This window comes from Humulus lupulus, chromosome 6 (genome assembly GCF_963169125.1).
Source record: "Humulus lupulus chromosome 6, drHumLupu1.1, whole genome shotgun sequence".
Lineage (NCBI taxonomy): Eukaryota > Viridiplantae > Streptophyta > Magnoliopsida > Rosales > Cannabaceae > Humulus > Humulus lupulus.
This window is the reverse complement of record NC_084798.1, coordinates 216281025-216304170: the sequence shown is the minus strand read 5'-3', so window position 1 is coordinate 216304170 and position 23146 is coordinate 216281025. Positions and strand designations below refer to the sequence as shown.

At 34.6% G+C, this 23146-nt stretch overlaps 3 protein-coding genes across 3 annotated transcripts; 1 reads left to right on the top strand and 2 right to left on the bottom strand.

Moving 5' to 3' along the window:
- Nucleotides 1-8792: 8792 nt before the first annotated feature.
- LOC133786050 (uncharacterized) lies at nt 8793-9266 on the top strand. The gene is made up of 2 exons (XM_062225265.1): nt 8793-8930; nt 9009-9266. The coding sequence occupies exons 1-2, from the start codon at nt 8793-8795 to the stop codon at nt 9264-9266; spliced, it is 396 nt and encodes a 131-aa protein (XP_062081249.1).
- Nucleotides 9267-11946: 2680 nt separating this feature from the next.
- On the bottom strand, nt 11947-13785 carry LOC133786049 (receptor-like protein 12). The gene is made up of 4 exons (XM_062225264.1): nt 13462-13785; nt 13050-13197; nt 12719-12961; nt 11947-12326 (listed from the first exon to the last, which is right to left on the bottom strand). The coding sequence occupies exons 1-4, from the start codon at nt 13783-13785 to the stop codon at nt 11947-11949; spliced, it is 1095 nt and encodes a 364-aa protein (XP_062081248.1).
- A 97-nt stretch (nt 13786-13882) lies between these two features.
- LOC133786047 (receptor-like protein Cf-9) lies at nt 13883-14641 on the bottom strand. Its single transcript, XM_062225262.1, has one exon. The coding sequence runs from the start codon at nt 14639-14641 to the stop codon at nt 13883-13885; it is 759 nt and encodes a 252-aa protein (XP_062081246.1).
- Nucleotides 14642-23146: the final 8505 nt, after the last annotated feature.

Below are 23146 nucleotides of genomic sequence, written 5' to 3'. Positions count from 1 at the left end.
GGGAGGCGAACCCGTGGATGGAGAGGATGACGGGGTGGTTGACCGGACTTGAGGCAACGCCGTGGGTGAAAGGGACGACGGCCGAACAGGACCAAGGCCGACGGACTGTGATGGAGAAGACGCCGGAGGAAGAAGAGGCCGATTGGCATTTTTTGTTTTGACCATTTTTTTAAGAAGAAAAGCAAAAACTGAGAAGAAGTAGAAGAGACGGACTGTAAAAGAAATGGGGTGGGAAAAAATGAATAGGACTCTTGAAATATAAAGCCGAAAAAAGAAAATGAAATGACTCATTTACCCCCGCTTTTTTTTGAAATTTTTTATTGCTGAGAACTCAATAGACTTATAGTAACCCCAAAAAAATGTAGTGACAGCACTCATGCAACTCAATTAACAGAACCCACACTCAATAAAAAAAAATAAAAAAATAAAAAATAAAAAAAAAAAAAAAAGATATCAGTGTATGACAAATGAGACTAAGATAAATCTAAGCTGAGAATCGGAACTAAAAAAATGAGGCAATGAACACACACAAAAAACCGTTGATGCAAAAAGAGACATTGTTTAAAAAGAATTGCATGCCTGATCAATATGAGAATGCTCATTGAGAAACACCCAAAAAAAAATACTATAAACATCACAGAATTAACCCCAAGCAGCCTAGGACAACTGAGCTTATAGAAAAAATCAAAGCACATACCTCACTCTTGATTGGGAAACAGAAGACCCTCAGCCAGAATTCTTCATTTGTGTGTGAAGATGTCCTCATGTGAGCTTTGATGCATATAAAGCAGAAAGCTCACTCTCTCTGAAAACTTTTTTTTTTTTTTTTTGTATTCTTATTTTTTTCTCTCAATGTTTTTGTTTAAAAGCAACCAGCTACGGCTTTCACTCCTATCTAGAGATGTAGCCGTCTCCTTAGGTTCAAGCATGTACCAAGTGGAAGGAGCAAACTACCCGAGGTACATATTTACTGAAAGGCAGCTCTTCCCATTGCATCTAGATAAGGTAGCCTTTTTAGCTGAGAAGAACTAGGCTGAAGATCTTTGTTTAGATGAGCAAGAGAAGAGTGAACTTTGACCAAGAAACTAAACCAGAAACCACAACTGCAGGGAACAAAAACTGTGAGCTATAGAAAAAAAATTTGATCAGACAAAACAAGAGAACTCTCAGATGGTACAGATACCTATACTTTGTCTCAAATGAATGTAAGTTTTTGCATCAAGAGCCTTTGTGAATAAATCAGCCAGTTGTGCATTGGTAGGCACATGAGAAATGGATAACAGCTTAGACTCAACCATATTTCTTAGAAAATGATACCTGATATCAATATGTTTGGTTCTTGAGTGTTGGACCGGATTTTTGGACATGTTTATTGCACTTGTACTATCACAGAAAAGGACTAAAGAATCTTGGGAAAAACCATAGTCTGTTAGCATCTTGTTTAGCCAAATTAGCTGAGTACAACAGCTACCGGCAGCAATATACTCAGCTTCGGCTGTGGAAAGAGAGATAGAGTTCTGTTTTTTGCTTAGCCATGACACGAGATTATTTCCTACAAAGAAACATCCCCCTGACGTACTTTTTCTATCATCTACACTGCCAGCCCAGTCAGAGTCACTATAACCAACCAAAGACATGGTGGTATCACATGAATACCACAATCCTAAATCTATTGTACCAGCTAGATATTTAAAAATTCTCTTGACAGCAGTAAGATGGGACTGTTTAGGATTGGCTTGGTACCGGGCACACAGACCAACACTAAAACTAATATCCGGACGACTGGCAGTTAAGTAGAGGAGACTACCTATCATACTCCTGTACATAGTTGGATCTACGGACTCACCAGTTTCATCTTTGGTCAACTTAGTAGTTGTGCCTATGGGTGTATGAGCATGCTTCGAGCTTCCTAGACCAAACTTCTCTAACATGGTTCTGGTATACTTGGATTGAGAAATGAAAATACCAGTCTCTAATTGTTTGATTTGAAGTCCTAGGAAGTAGCTAAGATCCCCAATTAAGCTCATTTCGAATTCACTAGTCATGAGGGCAACAAACTTAGGAATTTCACTTGCACAGGTTGAGCCAAAAATAATATCGTCCACATATATTTGAGCCACAAATATACCTTCAGTTAAGTACCTGATGAACAGGGTGTTGTCTGCACTTCCTCTGGAGAACCCATGTGACATCAAAAACGTAGTAAGACGGTCATACCATGCCCGTGGAGCTTGCTTTAACCCGTATAAAGCTTTGTTGAGTTTGTACACATGATTGGGGAACTGTGGATCTTCAAAACCTTGAGGCTGTTTAACATAAACTTCTTCCTGGAGGACTCCATTCAAAAAGGCGCTCTTGACATCCATTTGGTGAAGTTTAATCTTGAGATGACATGCAACAGCCAGCAAGAGACGAATTGATTCCAAACGAGCCACGGGAGCAAATGTCTCGTCAAAATCAATACCTTCGACTTGCTTATACCCCTGAGCAACCAGTCTTGCTTTGTTCCGTGTAACTGTTCCAAACTCATCTGACTTGTTCTTATAGATCCATTTTGTACCTACCACATTTGCACCATCTGGTAAAGGAACCAGAACCCACACACCAAGTCTCTTGAAATTTTCCATTTCATCTTGCATAACAGCTAGCCAATATTCATTTAGGAGAGCTTCAGCCACGTTTTTTGGTTCATGTAGAGCAACATAGCAAGCATAAGCGATTAGATTTGTAATTTTCCTTCGTGTGACCATAGTCTCATTTGGATCTCCAATGACTACTTCTAGTGGATGAGCTTTTTGAATCCAGGATGGAGGTCCGTTCTTGTATAGCTTGGCATGAGCAGTTGAAGATTGTTGCTTACTGGTGACTGCAGAATCTGGATCAGTTGGATCTTGGAGGTCCTCAGTGGAAACAGTCTGATCAGTATTTGTGGTGGAAGTAGGATTTGGATGATGAGTCAAAGGACCAGGAATACTTCCAGGAGGACTGATGAGCACATGTTGATCTTCTTCTTCTGGAGACGCTTCTGGCACTTCCAGATCATCAAACTTGACATTTATAGATTCTATCACCGAATGAGTCCGTTTGACAAACACACGATAAGCACGACTGTTGGTCGAATACCCAACAAAGATACCTTCCTCACTTCTGGAATCAAATTTTCCAAGGTGCTCACGATCTTTGAGCACATAACACGCACAACCAAAAATATGCAAATGACTTAGGTTTGGGGTTTTACCTTTCCAAATCTCATAGGCTGTCTGAGTAGTGCCAGTCCTGAGATGTACTCTATTACTGATATAGCAAGCTGTATTCACAGCTTCAGCCCAGAATCTTTTGGTTATTTTCCTAGCCTCCATCATTACCCTAGCCATTTCCTGAAGCGTCCTATTCTTTCGTTCCACGACCCCGTTCTGTTGAGGGGTTTTTGGGGCTGAAAACTCATGCAAAATCCCCAGCTGATCACAAAAATCAGAAAACAACCTGTTTTCGAACTCCTTTCCATGGTCACTTCTGATTCTGTACACTTTGACAATCTTTGTTGATTTTTCATTCTGGAGTTGTAGACATAAGGCAGAAAAGACGCCAAAGGTATCTGATTTTTCTTTTATGAATGCCACCCATGTGAACCTAGAGTAGTCGTCGACACAGACCATGACAAACCTTTTGCCGCTTAGACTTTCATTCTGCATGGGCCCCATGAGGTCAATATGAAGCAATTCCAGTACCCGGGATGTTGCAAGAGCACTCACTGGTGGATGTGAGGCTCTAATTTGTTTCCCGAGTTGACATGGTCCGCAAAGTCTGTCACGATTAATCTTTAACTCAGGGATCCCTCTTACTGCCTTTCGTTTCACAATTCTGTTGAGATCTCGATAGTTCAGATGTCCCAAGCGATAGTGCCACAGATCAGGTTTGTCCAAAAACGCCCGTTGACACTTGATTTGAGTGGACAATGCATAGCAATTATCAGCTGTCCTGTTTCCTGTCAAAATGGAACACCCATCAAATGAAACTAAACAACAAGTTTTAGAGAAACTTACTGTATAGTCAGCGTCACAAAGCTGACTTATGCTGATGAGATTGGCCTTGAGCCCCTTCACATAGAGCACTTCTGATAGTGGACTGACTCCCGGGATTTGTAGCTCTCCTTTACCAAGAATCTGTCCTTTGTTTCCATCCCCGAATGTGACTAGTCCCTCGCTTATGTCCTTAAAGTTCATAAGAATCTCCTTATTCCCTGTCATGTGACGCGAGCAACCGCTGTCGAAGTACCACATATCATCTTTGAACGCAGCCAGAGATGTATGAGCCACCAAAGCTACGTTTCTATTACTCTTGAAACGCTCATCCCGTTTTGATGTCTTATCCGGAAATATTGTATTTCGCTGGACAAAGAGCTGGATATAATTCTGTAATTTGTAGCACTTGGGACGAATGTGGCCTCGTCTATTGCAGAAGTGGCAGATGGGAACAAATCTGCTACCTTGGGCAGATGTGTGTCCAGAAATATGCTTTCCTCCAGTGTTGTTCTTAATGTTGACATCTGTTCCATCAGCCTTACATACAGGCTCATCGCCGCTGGGATCAGATTTGGCTGTCACAAACGAGGACTCCGCAATGGACAAATCATTCCCCTTTTTGTACAACATTTTGTATCCAATTGAGGTTCTGTCACCATAAGGCTTCTGAAGCTGTAACGTCTGATTGATAGCAGCTGTACCAGGAGGAATAAACTCTAACGATTGCTTGGCTCGGACAAGCTCAGCAGTGATCTTGTAAATCTCACTCTCTTTTTCATCCAATTGCTTATTGAGCTGCTGTATTTGGATTTCTAGAGCTTGTTTCTCAGTTTCAAGCTTTTTGTTTAGGTCATCCAGGGCTTTCGTCTTTTTTGCCATGTACCCCCACTGAGCAAACATCTGCTCATACGCTTCTTGTTTCTGGGGACTCTCTTCATCGGACCCAGATGATTCTTCATCCTCTGAGGTTTCGGATTTTGAGCTTCTTGCCATGAATGCCACCATTTGTTTTTCTCCATCAGAATCGCCACTGCTGTTTTCTTCTTTATCTTCGTCGCTGTCACTCCAAGTTACAGCAAACGCCTTTTTCTTTTTAAGTGTGTTAGCACATTCGGCTTGAATGTGACCGAAGCCTTCACACTCACGACATTTGATGCCACGATTTTTCTTTTCAGATTGTTGACCTTGTTTGGGACCGTTGTAGAACTGCTTTCTGTTTTGATTTTCCTTCCCGCCATAGTTATTCTGCTTGAAGTTCTTTTTGAGGAAACGAGCATAGTTTTTGGTCAATAGAGCGAATGTTTCATCAGACATGTCTCCAGATAGATCTACACTTTTGGATTTTTCTTCTTTGTGAACAAACGCCACTCCACTCTCTGGTTTATCCTTTTCAGAATCTTTTGGCTTCTTGTTCTTGCTCCACCGCTTCAAGGTCATCTCATAGTTTTGTAATGATCCGATCAGCTCATCAAGATCCAATGTCTCAACATCCCTCATTTCTTCAATGGAAGTAACTTTGGACTTGAAACGCCGTGGGAGGACTCCCAAAACCTTTCGAACTAATTTTGCATTGGAGTACGTCTTTCCTAAGGCATATGACTCGTTAGAGATGTCACAGAGTTTAGCATGAAATTCTGCAACTGTTTCATCCTCGTCCATTGACAGATTTTCAAATGCCTTTGCAAGAGATCTAAGCCGAGACTTCTTTACCGCATCAGTTCCTTCGTTCTTGATCCTCAATTTCTCCCAGGCATCCTTGGCAACCTCACAGTTGGCGATCACCTTTAATTGATTGGTGGAAACTGCATTGAACAGAGCATGCATGGCCTTGGAATTGTAGTTAGCCAACTCAATTTCTGCAGGAGTCCAGGCACTCATTGGTTTGGTTCTTTCGATTTCACCAGCTCTGACCGTTGGCGCGATCCAACCTTCCTCAACAACCATCCACACTCTTTCATCCACGGCCTTGAGAAAAGCTCTCATCTTCGTTTTCCAATAAGGGTAGTTAGCCCCCTCTAGCATTGGTGGACGACTAGTAGAACCTCCTTCCCTGAACATGTCCATCATATACAAAAACAAACAAACAACAGGGTGACACTCTTCGAGATGGAACTCCAAGAGGGTTAGTCACAACAGAACTAAGCAATAGAAGATAAATGCAAGACACAAAAACAAGAACCGAATGAAGGACAAACTAGATGAAAAGCACCTTATAGAACCCCAGGAAATCACTGATTCTCATAGAATCAGATGGCTCTGATACCAATTTGAAGGTGCAATATCTATCTTCTTGAATCAAAAATTATTCAACTAGAATATAATGGACAATTAAAGCAAAGTAAAATCACACATGGAATTTTACAAGCTTCATCTGCACTGGAACAATTTCCAGCCGACTAGTGCTTGGGTCGGGTAATATGTAACTTTCACTAACAAATCAAATGTTAAGTACAATCACTAGTTCCAAAATGGAATCAACGTCTTAACACTACTGAAATTACAAATTACCCTAAAGCTTGAGTAACCACTCAAAAACAATTTCCAAATCCCTTGGAACTTATGAATCGAATCCCTCGATTCAGAAACGCTCAAGATCCCCTCAAGCACGCTAGTTGAATCCCTCTACTAGCCAGATTCGAAATCCCTTCAAATCAGAACAGAACTTCCCACAGCTCTGCAACAAGCTCCCCCTTCAACAATGGCGAACCTGCAAAAATCAAGAAAGAAAGAAAGACAAGAGAGAAAAACAAGAATCTGTTTTCTCAACCAAAAATGAACAACTAACAGAGAAAGGGGTTAGGTTGTTAGAAAGAGATTATTATATTTATAGCAACCCTAACACCTAACAGATTAACAACACGACCAGCTAAACAGGATTAACATGTTTCCAAATATACTGACACAAGCTGACGTGTACTCATTAATCTACAGCATCCAGAAGATGAAACTCGAGACTAAGTAGAACGAACAGAGACAACATATTCACAAACAATTCAAAGACTGATCAACAAACTCTATAGATGAAACAACATAGACATATTTTGACAATCATAACAAAAAGGCTGTTACACAAATTATTAAATTTTTTTCTTTATTTCTCTTAATTTTCCATAGATCTTTTTCTTAATTTTGTTTTTTTGAAAAAAATAAAATAAAAGAAGTCTGCTGTAAAAATAGATTATAATTAAGGAGTTCAAATAAGTAGCTCATTCTCCTCTATCTGACAAGCCAAGAGCCTCACTCTCATATTTCAGTTTTAATGGTTGATCTTAGGGAGCTATCAATCAATCAAAATGGTACAATAAATTTGCAAGAAGAAGCTGTAGGAAAAACCAATATTACGCCTACACCAACTCACCCATTTGATAGATAAACCAAGGTCACACCAGACCTTATCGAGGTTCTAATAGTATTCTTTTTCAGAACAAGAAACAAGTCTAAAGCAAAAGAAACAAGTCAGAACAAAGAGGAAAAACAAAGGGAAGATCACACCAGAATTTTATCGAGGTACACCCCAAGAACAAGGGCCAGAGATGCCTCAGATTTGCACTATTCAGCAGAATTTCTTACAGCAACAATGGTGGTTCTAAGTCACAAGAACCGACTGGTAACCTCTAAACCCTGGATCAAATTTTTCTCTCTCTGGTTCCAAGTCACAACAATGGTGATTCCACTGAGTGTTATGGAAAATCAAAATTTGGTTGCGGCTTCACCTGATGCACGTTTCTCCTCCTAGTGAGTATGCCTACCTGGAGTCTCTGAACTTCTTTTGTAGGAGCTTTGTCTTCTCTACTTATGATTAAACACTTATGTCTAATCAGACTGAACCAAGTTTCAGGTGGTATACCGATTTGAGTGAAAATATGGTGGACGGTAGAATTTAGAATTAGGGATGCTAACATTCTATCTTTAGTCAAGCATGTTAGCCTCTAGGATGTGTGGTTGCTAAGAACCACTAACCCATATGGGTCATCCAGGGCTTGAGTGCAAGTTCTCATAGGAAAAAGAAATAGAAAAAAAAGAGAGGAGAATCTATACCTTAATTTAGTTGATATTTGCTTGGATAAGAAGAGGTTAATATTCTTATGGTCATGAAAGAGCTTTCTGAGAATTTTGTTTTTTGGTCCTGTGTTTAATATGCAGGTATCGAGGACCTAACTTGTTGGATGCAATTGATTCCTTCCAACAACCCTCAAGAGATTTCTCAAAACCTCTTCTCATGCCTATATGTGATGTAATCAAATCTGCTTCACTTGGGTAGGTTTCTGCCTGTGGTAAATTGGAAGCTGGAGCTCTTCGGCCCGGCTTTAAGGTAATTGTCAATAAAATCATCAATTAAGTTGGCCATGCTAAGAAGAAAATGTACATTTGGATGACTTTTAACCTTTGACTTCATGGATATAATCCTTCCAAAGGATCTCTTGTACGTCCAATAAATAAATCCATGTCTTCAAAGGATAACCAAATTGTCAGTGTTTCATACTAGAGAATCTTGTTGTGTATATGCATTTACAGCTGTTTGTTAATCTGTATGATCTCCTATCTTAAATGTGCTTGTTCTGTTATTGTATCTTCCAAGATTCTAGAAATTTAAACATACAGATTACCAGGGGGAGCAGGAGATTTCTGCAATTTTGCTATGTCCATTTGTGCAGGTGAGACTGATTGATTTTAATCTGTAGGTTCTGGTTATGCCTTCCGGAGAGGTAGGAACTGTGCGATCCTTAGAACGCGATTCTCAGGCTTGCTCGATTGCAAGAGCTGGAGACAATGTTGCAGTCAGTCTTCCAATTTTTGATGGCTGGTGGGGTGCTATGTCACCTTGATTTTCCAATTTTTGTAGCAAAACATTTAGAAGTGAAGGTTCTTATTTTGGATGTTACAACTCCAATATTAGTTGGTTCTCAGGTGTGTATTGTGCTTGCTCATCACTATTCATTTTTCTTTTTCTGTTACTTGAGATTTATTTGTAACTGGAATGAGCAGTTGGAGTTTCACATACACCACGTGAAGGAGGTGGCTAGAGTTGTAAAGATACTGTCGTTGCTCGATTCAAAGACGGGCAAGGTGGCAAAGAAGGCCCCTCGTTGTCTTACTGCGAAACAGAGTGCTGTTGTTGAGGTAACTTCAAATTCAGGTGGTTTTACAGGGACTAGTTTATGTAGATGGGTTCTCAAGTTGCAGAGCTCTTGGAAGGGTACTAGGACGAACTGTAGCTGTCGGCATTGTAACAAGAATTATTGAGTAGAGTACCATTTTTGATGTATTTTACTTTGCTTTACTATTTACACAAAATCCGTCTGTATCATGCATGTACCCTAATCATTTATATTTCTTTTTCACACAGTTTTTTTTGGCATCAAATAGTTTAAAATGGAAAGACATATTTTAAAATAGTTTAAGGTAAATTAGAACTTTATATTTAGAAGGGGAGGATAAGTGGTTTTTCTTGCAAAAATGTGTCGGTTATACTTTAGTATATAAATCTTGGGTTTTCTTCTCACTTCAATACAACTTTTCAGAGGAAATTACATGACTTTTATTTTTTATCAACTTTGATAAATATGGGATTTTCAACTTTGAGCATTTTTTATGATTTTTGTTTTTTTTAACATTTTTATGGTGTTTTATGTGTTTATTTTCCTCATCTTTTTTTACCATGTTTTTTTTTTTTAAAAAAATTATGTGGTAGTAACTTACTACTATCAATTTCTTTTATAGCTTACTACTATCAATGTATTCTCCAATTTCTAAAAGGAACTCTAGGGCAGGGTCTTTTTTTCCCATTCATATTTGTTCCCCATATTCAAGCATATGCAAAAACAAGCCTTTCCAACATCGATGTACAATTCCAAGTGTTGTTGATTCTGATTGGGCAAGTTGTGTCGACACTATACGATCCATCTCTGACTATTGTGTCTTTCTTGGAGATAGCCTCATTTCCTCAAAGTGAAAAATATAATGAATTGTTTCAACTATGACAAACGCAACATTCAAAATCACTTCGTTACAAGCCCTACTTTAAGACTTTGGTATTTCTCACAACCGGCCAGCCCTTTTGTACTGTGATATTAGTGCCGCCATCCATATCTCAGGTACCTAACTTTCCATGAGCGCATCAAACATATCGAAATAGGCTGCCACCTTATTCGTGATAAAGTCGGCAGTCGGTCACTCAAACTCATTCATGTCAGCTTTAAGAACAATATCACAAATGCTCTTACAAAAGCTTTTGTTTCCCACATACTTCAATGATCTCATCTCCAAGATGGGTGTAATCAACCTCGACAATCCAAGTCTCCATCTTGAGGGGAACTCTTAAGATTATATTTAGTTAAATAGTTAGTAACTTATTCTGTTTTTACTGCTGCTGATTAGTAACCAATTTATGAACTAATTCAACTCTTCAATGTTTTAGGCTCTTAGGCCTATAAATACCTTGTATTCCTCGTTATTTACTATACACACGAGAAACCCTTTATTTTACTTCATTCATTTTCTCTAATAATCCTCCATAATAGGTACATATATATGTGTGTGTATATATATATACATGGTGTTTTTGTTTGTAATCGAGTTGATGAATAATATCATCCACACTTTGAAATTTCTGAACTATTCTGGCTAACATTAATAGGGAAATAAAGGTCTCTATGATTATTGGATTGAAGCATGAAAGAGGTGGTTTGTGTTTTTTTTCTTCTAATAGTCTTAGACATTTCGATAGATCTTTTCTCTGAGTTTTCTTTTCAAAAGATAAGTGTGCATTGTATGAGTAACAAGGAAAAAGAGATGAAAAAGACTGCTATTTTTTTTTTCTCGACAGTCAAATAAAGTTGAAATATCATAAGTAAGGCTTATACTTTGTTAACCGTTTTGAAGATGAACTCCTTCAAGTTTTTGAACAATATTAACTTATGGAAACTCATCTAAAATACTGGTTATCTTTTCTTTTTCTTGTTTTGGCCATACAACTATAATGTATACATTAAAATAGATTACTCTTCTTAAAACCAAGAACTTCTCTCTCTGTTTTGCTTCTCATTTCTCACCTCTTCTCTTCTCCTAAGCAAATATTCTACACTTAATTAGTAGTAATTGTTCCTTATTTGCTGGAGTTTTTTTTTAATAACACGATAGAATATAGCGTTCCTTGGCAAAATGATATAAGTCATTTGCAGTAAAGGAAACTGTAATCGTAGATACTCTAAAATGATTACATAAGTTATTGGCATTCATAAACCACATAAGATTGATAATTCAATTGGTACAACTCAAAATCTAAATATTAGGTATAACATTCCTGACTAATTCACATAAATTAGAAAAAAGAAACAAATTGTTCTTTCATTTTCACCTTCATGGAATGCATATATATAGGAAAACAAGACTTGGTGAACAAGAGAATGAGGTGGAAAGAGTTTAGGCAGACCAGGAGCCTGTTGTAGAAATAATCAAACCTCCCCAACACTGTTCCATCCTTCAGTATAGCATATTAGTACATACAAACATTAAAAAAAAACAATGAATTAGTGGGTCAATCAATTTTGAATAAAAAAATTAAAAATTTACTCATTTGGTTACATGTGTTTTTACAAAGTATTATTTTTGTATATTTTTTTCTCAATAATGCTCAATGATTCTATGTATTTTAAAATCATACATATTTGGTATTCTAGAATACGTAATTAAAAAATTAAATTTGAATTTAGAACTTATATAATTGAGTAAGAGTTATTTAATTAAATTGGTAAAAAAATTATTAATTAAATTAGAGTTTAGCATAGTTACCGAAATGATACTTTATATAAAAACAAATGGTTACCTACCCTTAAAATATAAATAAAATTTACTAATTTAAACTGAATCTTAATTTGTTACCAAAGCTTACCGAAAGTCATGATCAGTTTTCTTGTTTTCTATTCTAGCTCATTCTTTTTTCTCTAACTTTTTTATTTAGCCAATAATCAAACCATCTACTGTAAAGCACCATGTAACCCACAGATATTCCGAGTATTATTCCACATCCATATCCCATCATCACAATCTTCCAATCGAATACTCCATCATCATCTTCATCATCATCATCATCTGGTTGTGTCTCTCCGCTGGTGCATGATTTAGACACTGGAGGTCCACATAGTTCCAAGTTCCCACTGTATGAATCTTTGTTGAATGTATCGAACTGGTTCCCACGAGGTATTTCTCCCACTAATTTGTTGTGCAAAAGGTTTAAGTTCGAAAGTTGTGTCAGAATTGCCATTTTAGTAGGAATAACTCCCACAAGCCCATTTGAAGAGAGATCTAACCATTCAAGATTACTTAGTTTTATTAGCTCCACTGGAATGGATCCCTAGAGCTTATTTCGAGAAAAGTTGAGCCCTTTAAGTGATTTCAGCTCTCCAATCGACCCTGGAATCTCTCCTTCAAAATTATTTCTCGAGAAATCGATTGCTATGAAGATACTTATGACTTTTTCCAGTACAAGTTCGTTGCCTTTCACTACCAAAATGATTGAATCTTGGTAGTAGCTGTCGTCACCAATGTATGTCAAGTTTATAGTGGTGTGTTCATCCATCATAGACGTGAAACTCTCGAAATGCTTTGTTGGTAAGAGACCATGGAATTCATTGTTAGAGAGATCCATGATTTGCAACTTCTAAAAGGGATGTTCAACCTTAGTGGCCTTATGAAACCATGGAATCTATTGGATTTCAAAACAAGAACTCGAAGCATTGGAAGATCTTCCAACCAATGAGGGAAGGTATCGTTTATCTTGTTATTTCCCACATCTAAAACTTCTAAGCTTTGGCAACTACGCAGAGAATGAGGCAGGGATCCATATAGATGATTGTTACTAAGATGCAAACTCCTCAACATAGTTAACTTTTCAAACATGTCATGAGGGATTTCTCCACTAAGATTATTCGAATGCAAATCTAAAAGAGAGAGAGAACTTATTTCCAAGACATGAAGGGATTTTTCCATGAATACTGTTATTGGAGACATCAAGGATTTCCAACTTACTCAAATTGCAATATGTAGAAGGTATCTCTCCAAATAGAGCATTGTTTGAGATGAAAAAAATAGTCACTGAAGGTGGAACAGTAGGAAGAGGCCCTTGAATCATGTTAGAGCGAAGATCTACATAGACTAGGCTTTTACATGGAATTTTCTGTACACTTGTTAAGACAGTGAAATTGTTAAAAGAAAGGTCAAGAATCCCAAGAAAGGTCAACATTGAAAACTTGTTTAACTCTAAACACCATCCAAATTATTGTGTGAGAGATCTAGGTGTAGTAGGTTTTTCTGTTGAAATATTGAGTTTGGAATCTGTCCATGTATTTTATTAGAACCCAAATAAAGGTTTTCAAGAGATTTAGAATGGAATTCTTTAATTGTTCAGCCACAATTCATTTAAATATGGAAGAGAATATACCCAGGAAGGTATTGATTCACTAAGCAAGTTATCAGATATGAAGAGGGCCCTTAAATTCAATTGTAGTGGGCTTTGTGAGGAATTTGCTTTTGGAAATTCAGGAATCTTACCAACAAAATTGTTGCGAGAAAGATCCAAAACGATCAACTGCTGAAGATTGAGAAAAAATAATGGAATTTGACCTCCAAAATTGTTGCTATCGATGCCTAAGAAACTGAGTTCCACTAATTGAGTGAGGTTAGTCAACATTGCACTATTTGATGATCCTTTAAAACTACAATTTGAAAGCTGCAAAATCTGCAAAGACTTGGCACTTGAACACATGTAAGGTAAATCAATAGAGATTTTTGTGTGAGAAAGTTCTAAGTACCAGAGTGGACTACTCCAATTAAACATAGGCAAAGAACCAGTAAGATTACCACTAAAAGGTGAATATGGATTGATTCCTAATCTCAGGTTCTGAAGATTTGGTAAGCGAAAGACATTTTCTGGGAATTTCCCTATAGAGAACAAGAGTCGTCAAGGAAGAAGACACATTCATGAAAGAACTAACTAGTTCAACATTAGACATGTCGATGTTATTCATAGTAAGTTCCATGAGATTGGTGAAGTTTTGAAGCATTTTTTTCAAGACAAATGGCCCCATCAAAAAATGACAATCTGCGACATCACCATAAATGGTGAGACGAGAAAGTTTAGAGAGGTGAGAAATCTCTTCAGGGATATAACCAGAAAAGTTGGCAGAAGAGAGACTAAGCGTTTTCATGTTGGCAAAACTGCCAATTTCAGGAGGAATTGGAGAGCAAGAGAAATTATTGAGGTCAAGGATTAAAGTTTGGAGATGGAGAAGTGAGAAAAGGGTGCCTTGAAGACCGCTAAAACTGAGGTCGAGGCCAATGACATGACCCGAAATATGATCACATGATACTCCATCCCATGAACAACAATCTGTGCCATTCTTCCAAGAGACTGTCTTCGGATTCATTAAATACATTCTAACCAAGTCGACCATGCTTGGATTGATGATAAAGGAGTTGCTGAATTGGAGCAATGCAGAGCTCTCGGCAGGATGACACAAGAAATTATTGGAAGGTGAAGGAGTAGATGAGTCGATTAAAGATTGAGAAAGAAGGAGTACAAGGGTAAGGAGAAACATCAAACGTGATGACCAGTACTCCATCTTTCGATTAGTAGTGGAATGAAAACTCTATGCTTTTTGTTTGGTTTTGTATGTATATATGTGCTCCTCTCATATCATTAACGGTGCAAAAAAGAAGATGAAAAATGGAGGAGTCAAAGTCTTCATATCAATTATTTGAGTCATTATATAATTACTCTGAAGAATATAATTTTGTTTGACTAATCAGTGCCACAATGTGTTCATATTCTTAATTATTTCATTATAAAAGATAAGTTTGTGTTGTATAATTAAAAATGAAACTATTTAATATACATCAAATCAAAAAAATATTCAATATTAAATGGTTCCATGACCAAATATATGTAGAAAGAGATGTCGAAAGGTAATAAAACATAGTAATTAAGAACAACAAAGCCTTGTTTATGTTAATCCTACTAGTGAACCATACATGCATGACCACTCAATCATCTGTGGGTCTCACTTCCAAAACCAAACATGTCCTGAGATTATTATTTGATTAATTTCTTAAATAATCAAATACTAATTTTTTGTAAAAGAAACTTTTCTTAGTAAAATCATGAGCTGTGATATGTGAATGCATGCTAATATAATTAATTAAAACACTCAAAGAATAATTCAAACAATTAATCAGCAGTATCTTCATTATCCAATAATCAATCCTTAGTAAGTTCACAGCTGAGTTATTTTTTTTTTTAACATTAGCAAGGCCAAAGCTGACATTATTAAATGTCTGGATATATATTCCAATTTATCTTATTTTCAGTCCAACTTTAAAAGACTTAATTAACAAGGTTGATAAGATTTTCTTATGCAGCTTTGTCCTCTTCCTTGATGATATGGATAGATAATACGATCTTATATCGATCTGATAAATAATTCCAACCTATATACGTATATGAGTGTTACTATTTGACATATTAAAGTGTTCAGTACCACATAAGCTGGCACCCTATATTAGTTAGCGATAACTCATAATACTAATTAAATTCAAATGTGTAATACCCGATATTAGATTACACCAATAACGATATGTCATTTCCTTATAATGTTGGACACCAATACTTCCTTTAGCATTTCTCATATATATACTTGGGGTCGATTGCAATTTGCGTGTGTATTAGCTTCTACTTGGCTAATAATAAATGAAAAAAAAAAAGTTGAAAAATAGAGTCAAAGTCCTTCAAATAAAACAAACTATGTACAACTGTTTGATTGGAAATATGTCTTGATCATATTAATTATATGATTCATCTTAGCTTATATTTTGGTTGGAAGTAATTCTTCAATACGAATATGGACCAAATACAACACTATTTGGTGAAGAAGTAATGAAGCCGACCCCATAAAGACAATAATTTTTTTTGGGAGTCATTTTATATAGATAAATTGGTGAAAATGATATTTTTTTAAGTGATTTTACACGCTGACTTACTTTTAATAATTATTTTTTTGCAAAATGACATCTTTTTAAAAAATTTGACAACTATTTGAATTTTCGACCTACTGTCTAAATTTTCAACTAGCTGTTTAAATTATGAGATGCAATTTTGCAAAGAATTATTAAAACTAGACTAGAGTTGGAAAACAACTTTAAAAAATAGGCAATTTTACAAAAGTACCATTTTATATATTTTAATCTTTTGAATTATATTGACCAACATCGTGATTATTATTACTTATATATATATGTACATGTGGTTCTAAGATTATAAAGAATAAATGACGAAGAGATTCTTCTATCTAAATAAGTTCATTATCTAATCATAGCACATGTTAAACTAATTGAATAATGATTACCTGAAAATGAATAAGTAAATAAAAACTGCACTAGCAAATATTGTGGCTTATATGAAAGTTAATATAATAATGTTGTTGTCCAATAATTAAAAAGAAATTGGTGAAAATAACTTTTTTTTTTTAAATAAAGGAATCTCTAACTGCCTGATTTTGACGTAATATTACTTCACGTCAATTATATATATATATATTAGATACAAATAATGTGCAATATGTACGTTTATTTAGTTTTATTTATAGAATTTATAATTCATTTTATTAAATTTATATTAATGTCATATAAATTTCAAATAAATATCTTATTTTAATTAAATAATTTATTTATTTTTGTTTACGTTTATGTTTGTTATAGTTTTTGAATTTGAGAATGACAACAAAAGATTATATTTAATGTAATATTAAATATTATATGTGAATTTTAAATTTAATTTTCTTGCTAGTTTTTTTTTAAAATAATTTGTTGCTAATTGACAGTAGATTATATCATATGTTTAATATGATATTATTTTAATAAGCGAGTTTAAGTTTAATTAAATTTTATTCAAGTTATAAAACGTATATTTTTATTATTTTTAAATAATTATCAGTGTAAAATATCTAAAAAAAAATATAATATTTTAATTTGTTTAATTATTTATTATTTTTAAACAATTATCATTGTAAAATATCTTAAAAATATCTTTTTTTAACTATTTATTTTATTTTATTTAAATTTAAGTGTTTATAAACTCCTGTTAAATATAAGAATATTCTGTTAAATATAAAAATATTCTGTTAAAGTTAATATTAAAAAAAATAAAAAACTTTTAAAATAAAAAATTTCTGTTATTTACATATTTATTATATAGAAGAGATATGAATAATTTAACATATAATTGGTCCATATGTTAAGGACTACAATTTTCCAAGAAGGACCTACTTTTGACTTTTGAGACATGCATGTTACATTTTCTAATCTTAAAAAAATATGGAAAATAGAGTCAAAGTCTTACCAGTAAAACAAAAGTATCTGTTAACGTAACATGACTTCATATTCCATAACACTAATATGGACCAATATAATACTATTTAGTGAACAAATAATGAAGATAACCCCATAAAGATGCTAATTTCTTTATGAGTACTTTTAAAATATATTATTGTTGGATTAAAATTCTCTTCACAAATGTATTAATGTACGATACTATTATAAAGTTTGATACAAAATAAAGTGACCAATTATGATATAAGTATTATGGGTATTAATATGTAATGGAATAAATATTTATAATTTGATGAGAGACCAAATTATAAATATTAAAAATTGATATTATTATCAATTAATATATATGAATGTGGTTCCCAACAAACAGAACGACTCCTATAGACAAAGATAAATTGTTTTCTTGGAAGATCACAACCCTCTCTATATCATCTCCAATAATGATTTCAGGTTAGTGCTTTCGCTATTGTGTTCACCTTCTTCTTTAATTTAGCAAATGATCTATAAAATTATGATTTAAGATTTCTCATATATGCATTTATAGTGACATGATTCTGGATTACGTGTTGGAAATTATTATTTGTTCATATTATTTGAGTGCATTAAAAATTCTAACAAGTGGTACTAAAGCTATGTTTGCTAGACTAATTGAAGATTGTATGATTTTGTTCAAAGAGATTTGAGGCTTTTCTAAAATTAGGGTTTTGATAATCTATTATCTTTAATTTGGTTTGACGACAGACATTTAAGCTTCAAGATTGATGATATGTTATTTATTTATTTTGATTAATCGATTTAATCTCTAACTTCGTTTCCTTAATTATTGTTATTGTTTGTTATCGACGATTTTTGTTCTTCTCTATTTGATATATATTATTGTAATTGCCGATACATATAAAAGTACTTATTGATTGCGTATGAAATCAAGTCGATACATTCATATATGGAATACTTCTCAATGGTTACTACCCATAGGTGGGTACTAACAACTATAATGATATGTCACTATAGTGACTTGGTATAAGTCAACAACAAGTAAATATTTTTTTTCTACATTAATTTCGAATTTAGTTTTTTTTGCCATAATTAATGTTGTTTCCAACCAATGAGAGACACTAGCTATATTTAGAAATTGACATGCATTTGAAAAATGAAAAGTTTGCAATATTATATTTTCATAATAAATACACATTTTTCATCAGGTAAATCTTCCAAAAATTTGAAAAAATCAAAATTTATTTTTAGAAATATTAATTAACAATTATAAATATGGACCATTGATCTTAATCTAATCCAATGATTAATATAAAAGTAACTATCTATGGGTTGTAACCATTAAGAGTGCACCCACATATATATATATATATGCACTTTTTGTCTTCATTTGATACATTAGAGATTATTGTTGTGACGCCTTGGTTACTCCGAGACTGTTACTGTGAGCTTTGAACCATGCTTAACTCGCTAATCGAGTCATTTGGTTATAAACGTGCATCTAGGTGTTATTAACACGCTAAGGTGAAAAACTTGATCAAAAGGAAGTGATATATTTTATTTAAAACATAAAACTGTACATAGGCTCATAAAAGTATTTACAAGTTATTTACAATACAAAATGGTCATTACAGTGTAAAAATTACAACCCGCCGACCTAAGCGGCAAAAATAAGGTTAACCCCCTAGTTTCTCTGAGAAACTCCTTGGCCGTGGTGATCAAGCGACCGCATATGTACACATTGCCACCTAAGCTCTCCACTCAAGGTTGGGTGAGCTTTTCTTTCCCTTTACCTGCACCACATAGCACCCGTGAGCTAAAGCTTAACAAGAAAACTCATTACTACATGTATGTAATTTCAGATGATGATTATGATAATCATCCAGAGCTTATAGCCCTAAACAGATGAGTGACTCATGTGTAAGTCATTAATGTGGGTTCCGCACCCTTAGCAAATGAGTGACCCTGGAGTCACTAATGTAAACCAAATGAGTGACCATGGAGTCACTGGCTTAAACCAAATGAGTGACTAATGAGTGAGTCATTGATGTGGGTTCTGTACCCTTAGCGATGTGACGATGTAGTCACCTGGGCTTTCTAACAATAAATAACTGATGTTTGTTTCTAACTGATGGTTGTTTCTAACAAAATTTTCTGTGTCTTCCGAATTCAGGTCGTTTTGCAGGACCAGTTTGTGTAGATGAGTTCTCAAGTTGCAGAGCTCTTGGAAGGGTGTTTCTAAGAGCACTGGGACGTTTTGTAGCTGTCAACATTGTAACAAGAATTATTGAGTAGAGTGCCATTTTATATGTATTTTACTTTGCTTTACTATTTACACAAAATCCGTCTGTATCATGTACCTTAATCATTTATATTTCTTTTTCACACATTTTTTTTTTTTTGCATCAAATAGTTTAAAACGGAAAGACATATTTTGAGGCATTTTTAAGGTAAATTAGAACTTTATATTTAGAAGGGTAAGATAAGTGGTTTTCTTGAAAAATGTGTCGGTTATACTTTAGTACATATATCTTGGGGTTTCTTTTCACTTATATACAACTTTTTATGATGTATCTAAACTAATAAGACTATCCCCTATAATCCATTAGTGTGAGGTTAGAGTGGAAGAATTATTCGTATTGGAACTATGAGAAGAAAAAAAAAAATTGAGAAGAAAAAAGTTGTAGGGTTATGTCTCTGGGACTGTGATTAAACCTACAAATGATAAAGTAGATTTGAAACTTTGCTAGAAAATTGGGAAGTGGATTATTCGAAAATTATCACTTGGATAAACAACTCTATAGTACACTCAATAGGTACCCAATTAGCCAAGTATGAAACAACGAAGGAAGTTTGAAAACATCTTGCAAAATTGTATACACAATCTAACTTTGCAAAGCAATATCAATTGGAATCAAATATTAGAGCTCTTAAGTAGAAAGATATGAGTATTGAAGAGTTTTATATAGTCATGATAGATCTTTGGGATCAATTGGCTTTTACTGAATCTCCAGAACTACGAGTTTCTGCACCTTATTGTAGGGAGGAATAACGATTTGTTCCATTTTAATGGCAATTCATGATGACTTTGAGAGACTCAGTGGATCTATTTTGCATCGTATTCTACATCTTACAGTTGATTCAGTGGTCAGTAAGTTGTTGGCAGACCTGTAATGACCCACTGCTCTAGCCTTTTGGACCATTAACGAAACTATACATACAAATCCTTAATAAAACTTACATTTGCGAAAATACCATAACTTTATTGGAAACTTGTAGAAATAAGAGTTACTTTCATAAAATAAGTAGGATATGGGATGCCATTGTCTTAAAAACAAAACATAATTTAAGAATAAAAGAAGTTACATAGCGAGTGCCGAAAAATACATGTAAAACCATAAAACAAGACTACATCCTCGAAAATCGAACTCTCGACTCCTTGACTCCATTCACCACCGATACACATTCCCCAAGCATCCATGAATCTTACCGCCACTAAAGCTATTTTCCTGCACATATAAACAAAAAGGAATGAGCCTAATGCCCAGCAAGGAAAAATCTAACACATAGTTCATATACATAAATTTCATAAGAAACATAAAAACATAACATAACACTTTTATATCATACACATACTATAATGGCCATTATTACTTGGGGTCCCATAGACTAATCAAGTCATATGCCCATTAGATTAGTGGGGTCCTACTAGCTAAGTAGGTCATATGCCCATAATCTATTTGGGGCTTGTTAGTCAAATGGGTCATATGCCCAAGCCTTCAAACATACGTATTTCATAACATATTTTATAACATATTTCATAGCATAAAACATAAGATAACATAAGCATATAACATATAGATTCTATCCTATTTTTCTTACCAAAGTTACCGGGATAAGAGGACAGCGTTGGGACTTTGGAACACTCCTAATAACCATTATGAAAGGGTGAGTCTATAGAAGAAAAAGAGAAATGAAAGGAATGAAAAAACTAAACCTTTGAGAAACATACTTACCAAAACCTTTTTGCTCAAGAGCTTAGATTTCCTAACCAAAATAAAGATTAAGGTTAGAGGCTGAGTAGAAGACTATGAGAACTTAAAAGAACAAGTACAGAAATGAACTAGAGTTTTGGGTTACCTTGAAGACTTGTAAGACCAATCTACACCTCAAACCGAAATACTATAAAACCTTACTTCCCAAAATGTTTGATAAGCTTATGATGATTAAGCTTATGATTCCCCAACCTAGGTGTTTACACTCTCACACTCACTTAGCACTTGCAGCCTCTGAACTTAGAGCAAAAGATGAATAATGGCTGGGTACTAGGTCCTATTTATAGAGTTTAGGAATGAAAGGATCTTAATTTTACTTGAATAAAAATAATAGCTTTTTAGGTGAAAATAATTTGAATTGTTGTTCAGCAGAGGCAGAAGACTCGTTCAAAAAGATGCTGGACTTATCAAGAGGTTGAATGGCTGAATGGAAAACGATTTCAAAATGTTTCAAAATATACTGAAGGAGGCGATATATCGCCTGGGCCAGTATGCCCGAGGCTGTCGTGCATCGTCTCGTGTTTTCCGTATCTACGTGCTGCGATATATCGGCATACGCTGATTATTTAAACACGAAATTACACATTTTTAGCTAAATTTGAATGGGGTAAACAGCCTTGACTAAGCCCTCAACGTATTCAAAGCTGCTGACTGACCTTATAGCATTCAAACTTTACCCCTTATTAAATTTAATCCTCAAAATACTTAATCCTTAATCACCCATACATAACATGTGCTTAAAATCCTATTGGTTCTTATCTAAACCTTATAGTATAATAAATATTATCCTTAATATCAGTCATATTAATCAAACCTTAGGTTAACATCAATATTCTTAAACTATAGGTTAAACTTAGAAAATCTATAAGTACTACTATGAGTGTCCAAATAATTCCCGGTCTGAACCAAAAATCCACAGTCATAAAGATAATACTATAATTACTATAATACTACTATCTAACTAGCTAAGTAAAGTTCTTGGACTCTACAAGACCTCTCGGAACCCAACTGTTTTATTTTGGCAGTTCCTCTTAGATCTTTTATTCACCATGAGAATAAAACACATACAAAAGTTTCCGTTGTTGAATGCATTTTTTGCAAACAAAGGGTCATTGGTGAATCATGTACCACCACAACAAAGACATCAAATTAAACCTCCTCATCATAGTAACCAACCACAATTCAATAACCAACCGCCTCATTATAATTACAGTAAAGTCCTAATTTTAAAATATATGACATCATAAGTGAAATATGCTTCAAATATATGCTTCATAATTTTACTAAAAAATGGATAGATATGAAAGCTCCAATATTAGGCATGACATGTAAACTACAATTATATATTTGAAAAAGAAAATAAAACATCCTTCAATTTCCTCTTCGATGACTACATCGGCATAGGGAAACAAGATTTTTTGAACAAGAGAATAAGATGAGGTTCACACGTTAGTCTAAACAAATCAAGAGCTATTGCAGACATAGCAAACTTCATCAACTCTGTCCCTTCTCTCTATATGGTATTAAAACATACCAAGATAAAATAAGAAACAAAGATGCATTAGGATCAATCAAGTTTAATAAATTAAAGAGAATTTTATCATTTGGTACCCTTTGTTTTTGCAAAGTTTCGTTCTGGTACTCTCTGTTTTCAATAATGCTCATATGGTACCCCGTATTTTGAAAGGGAAATTT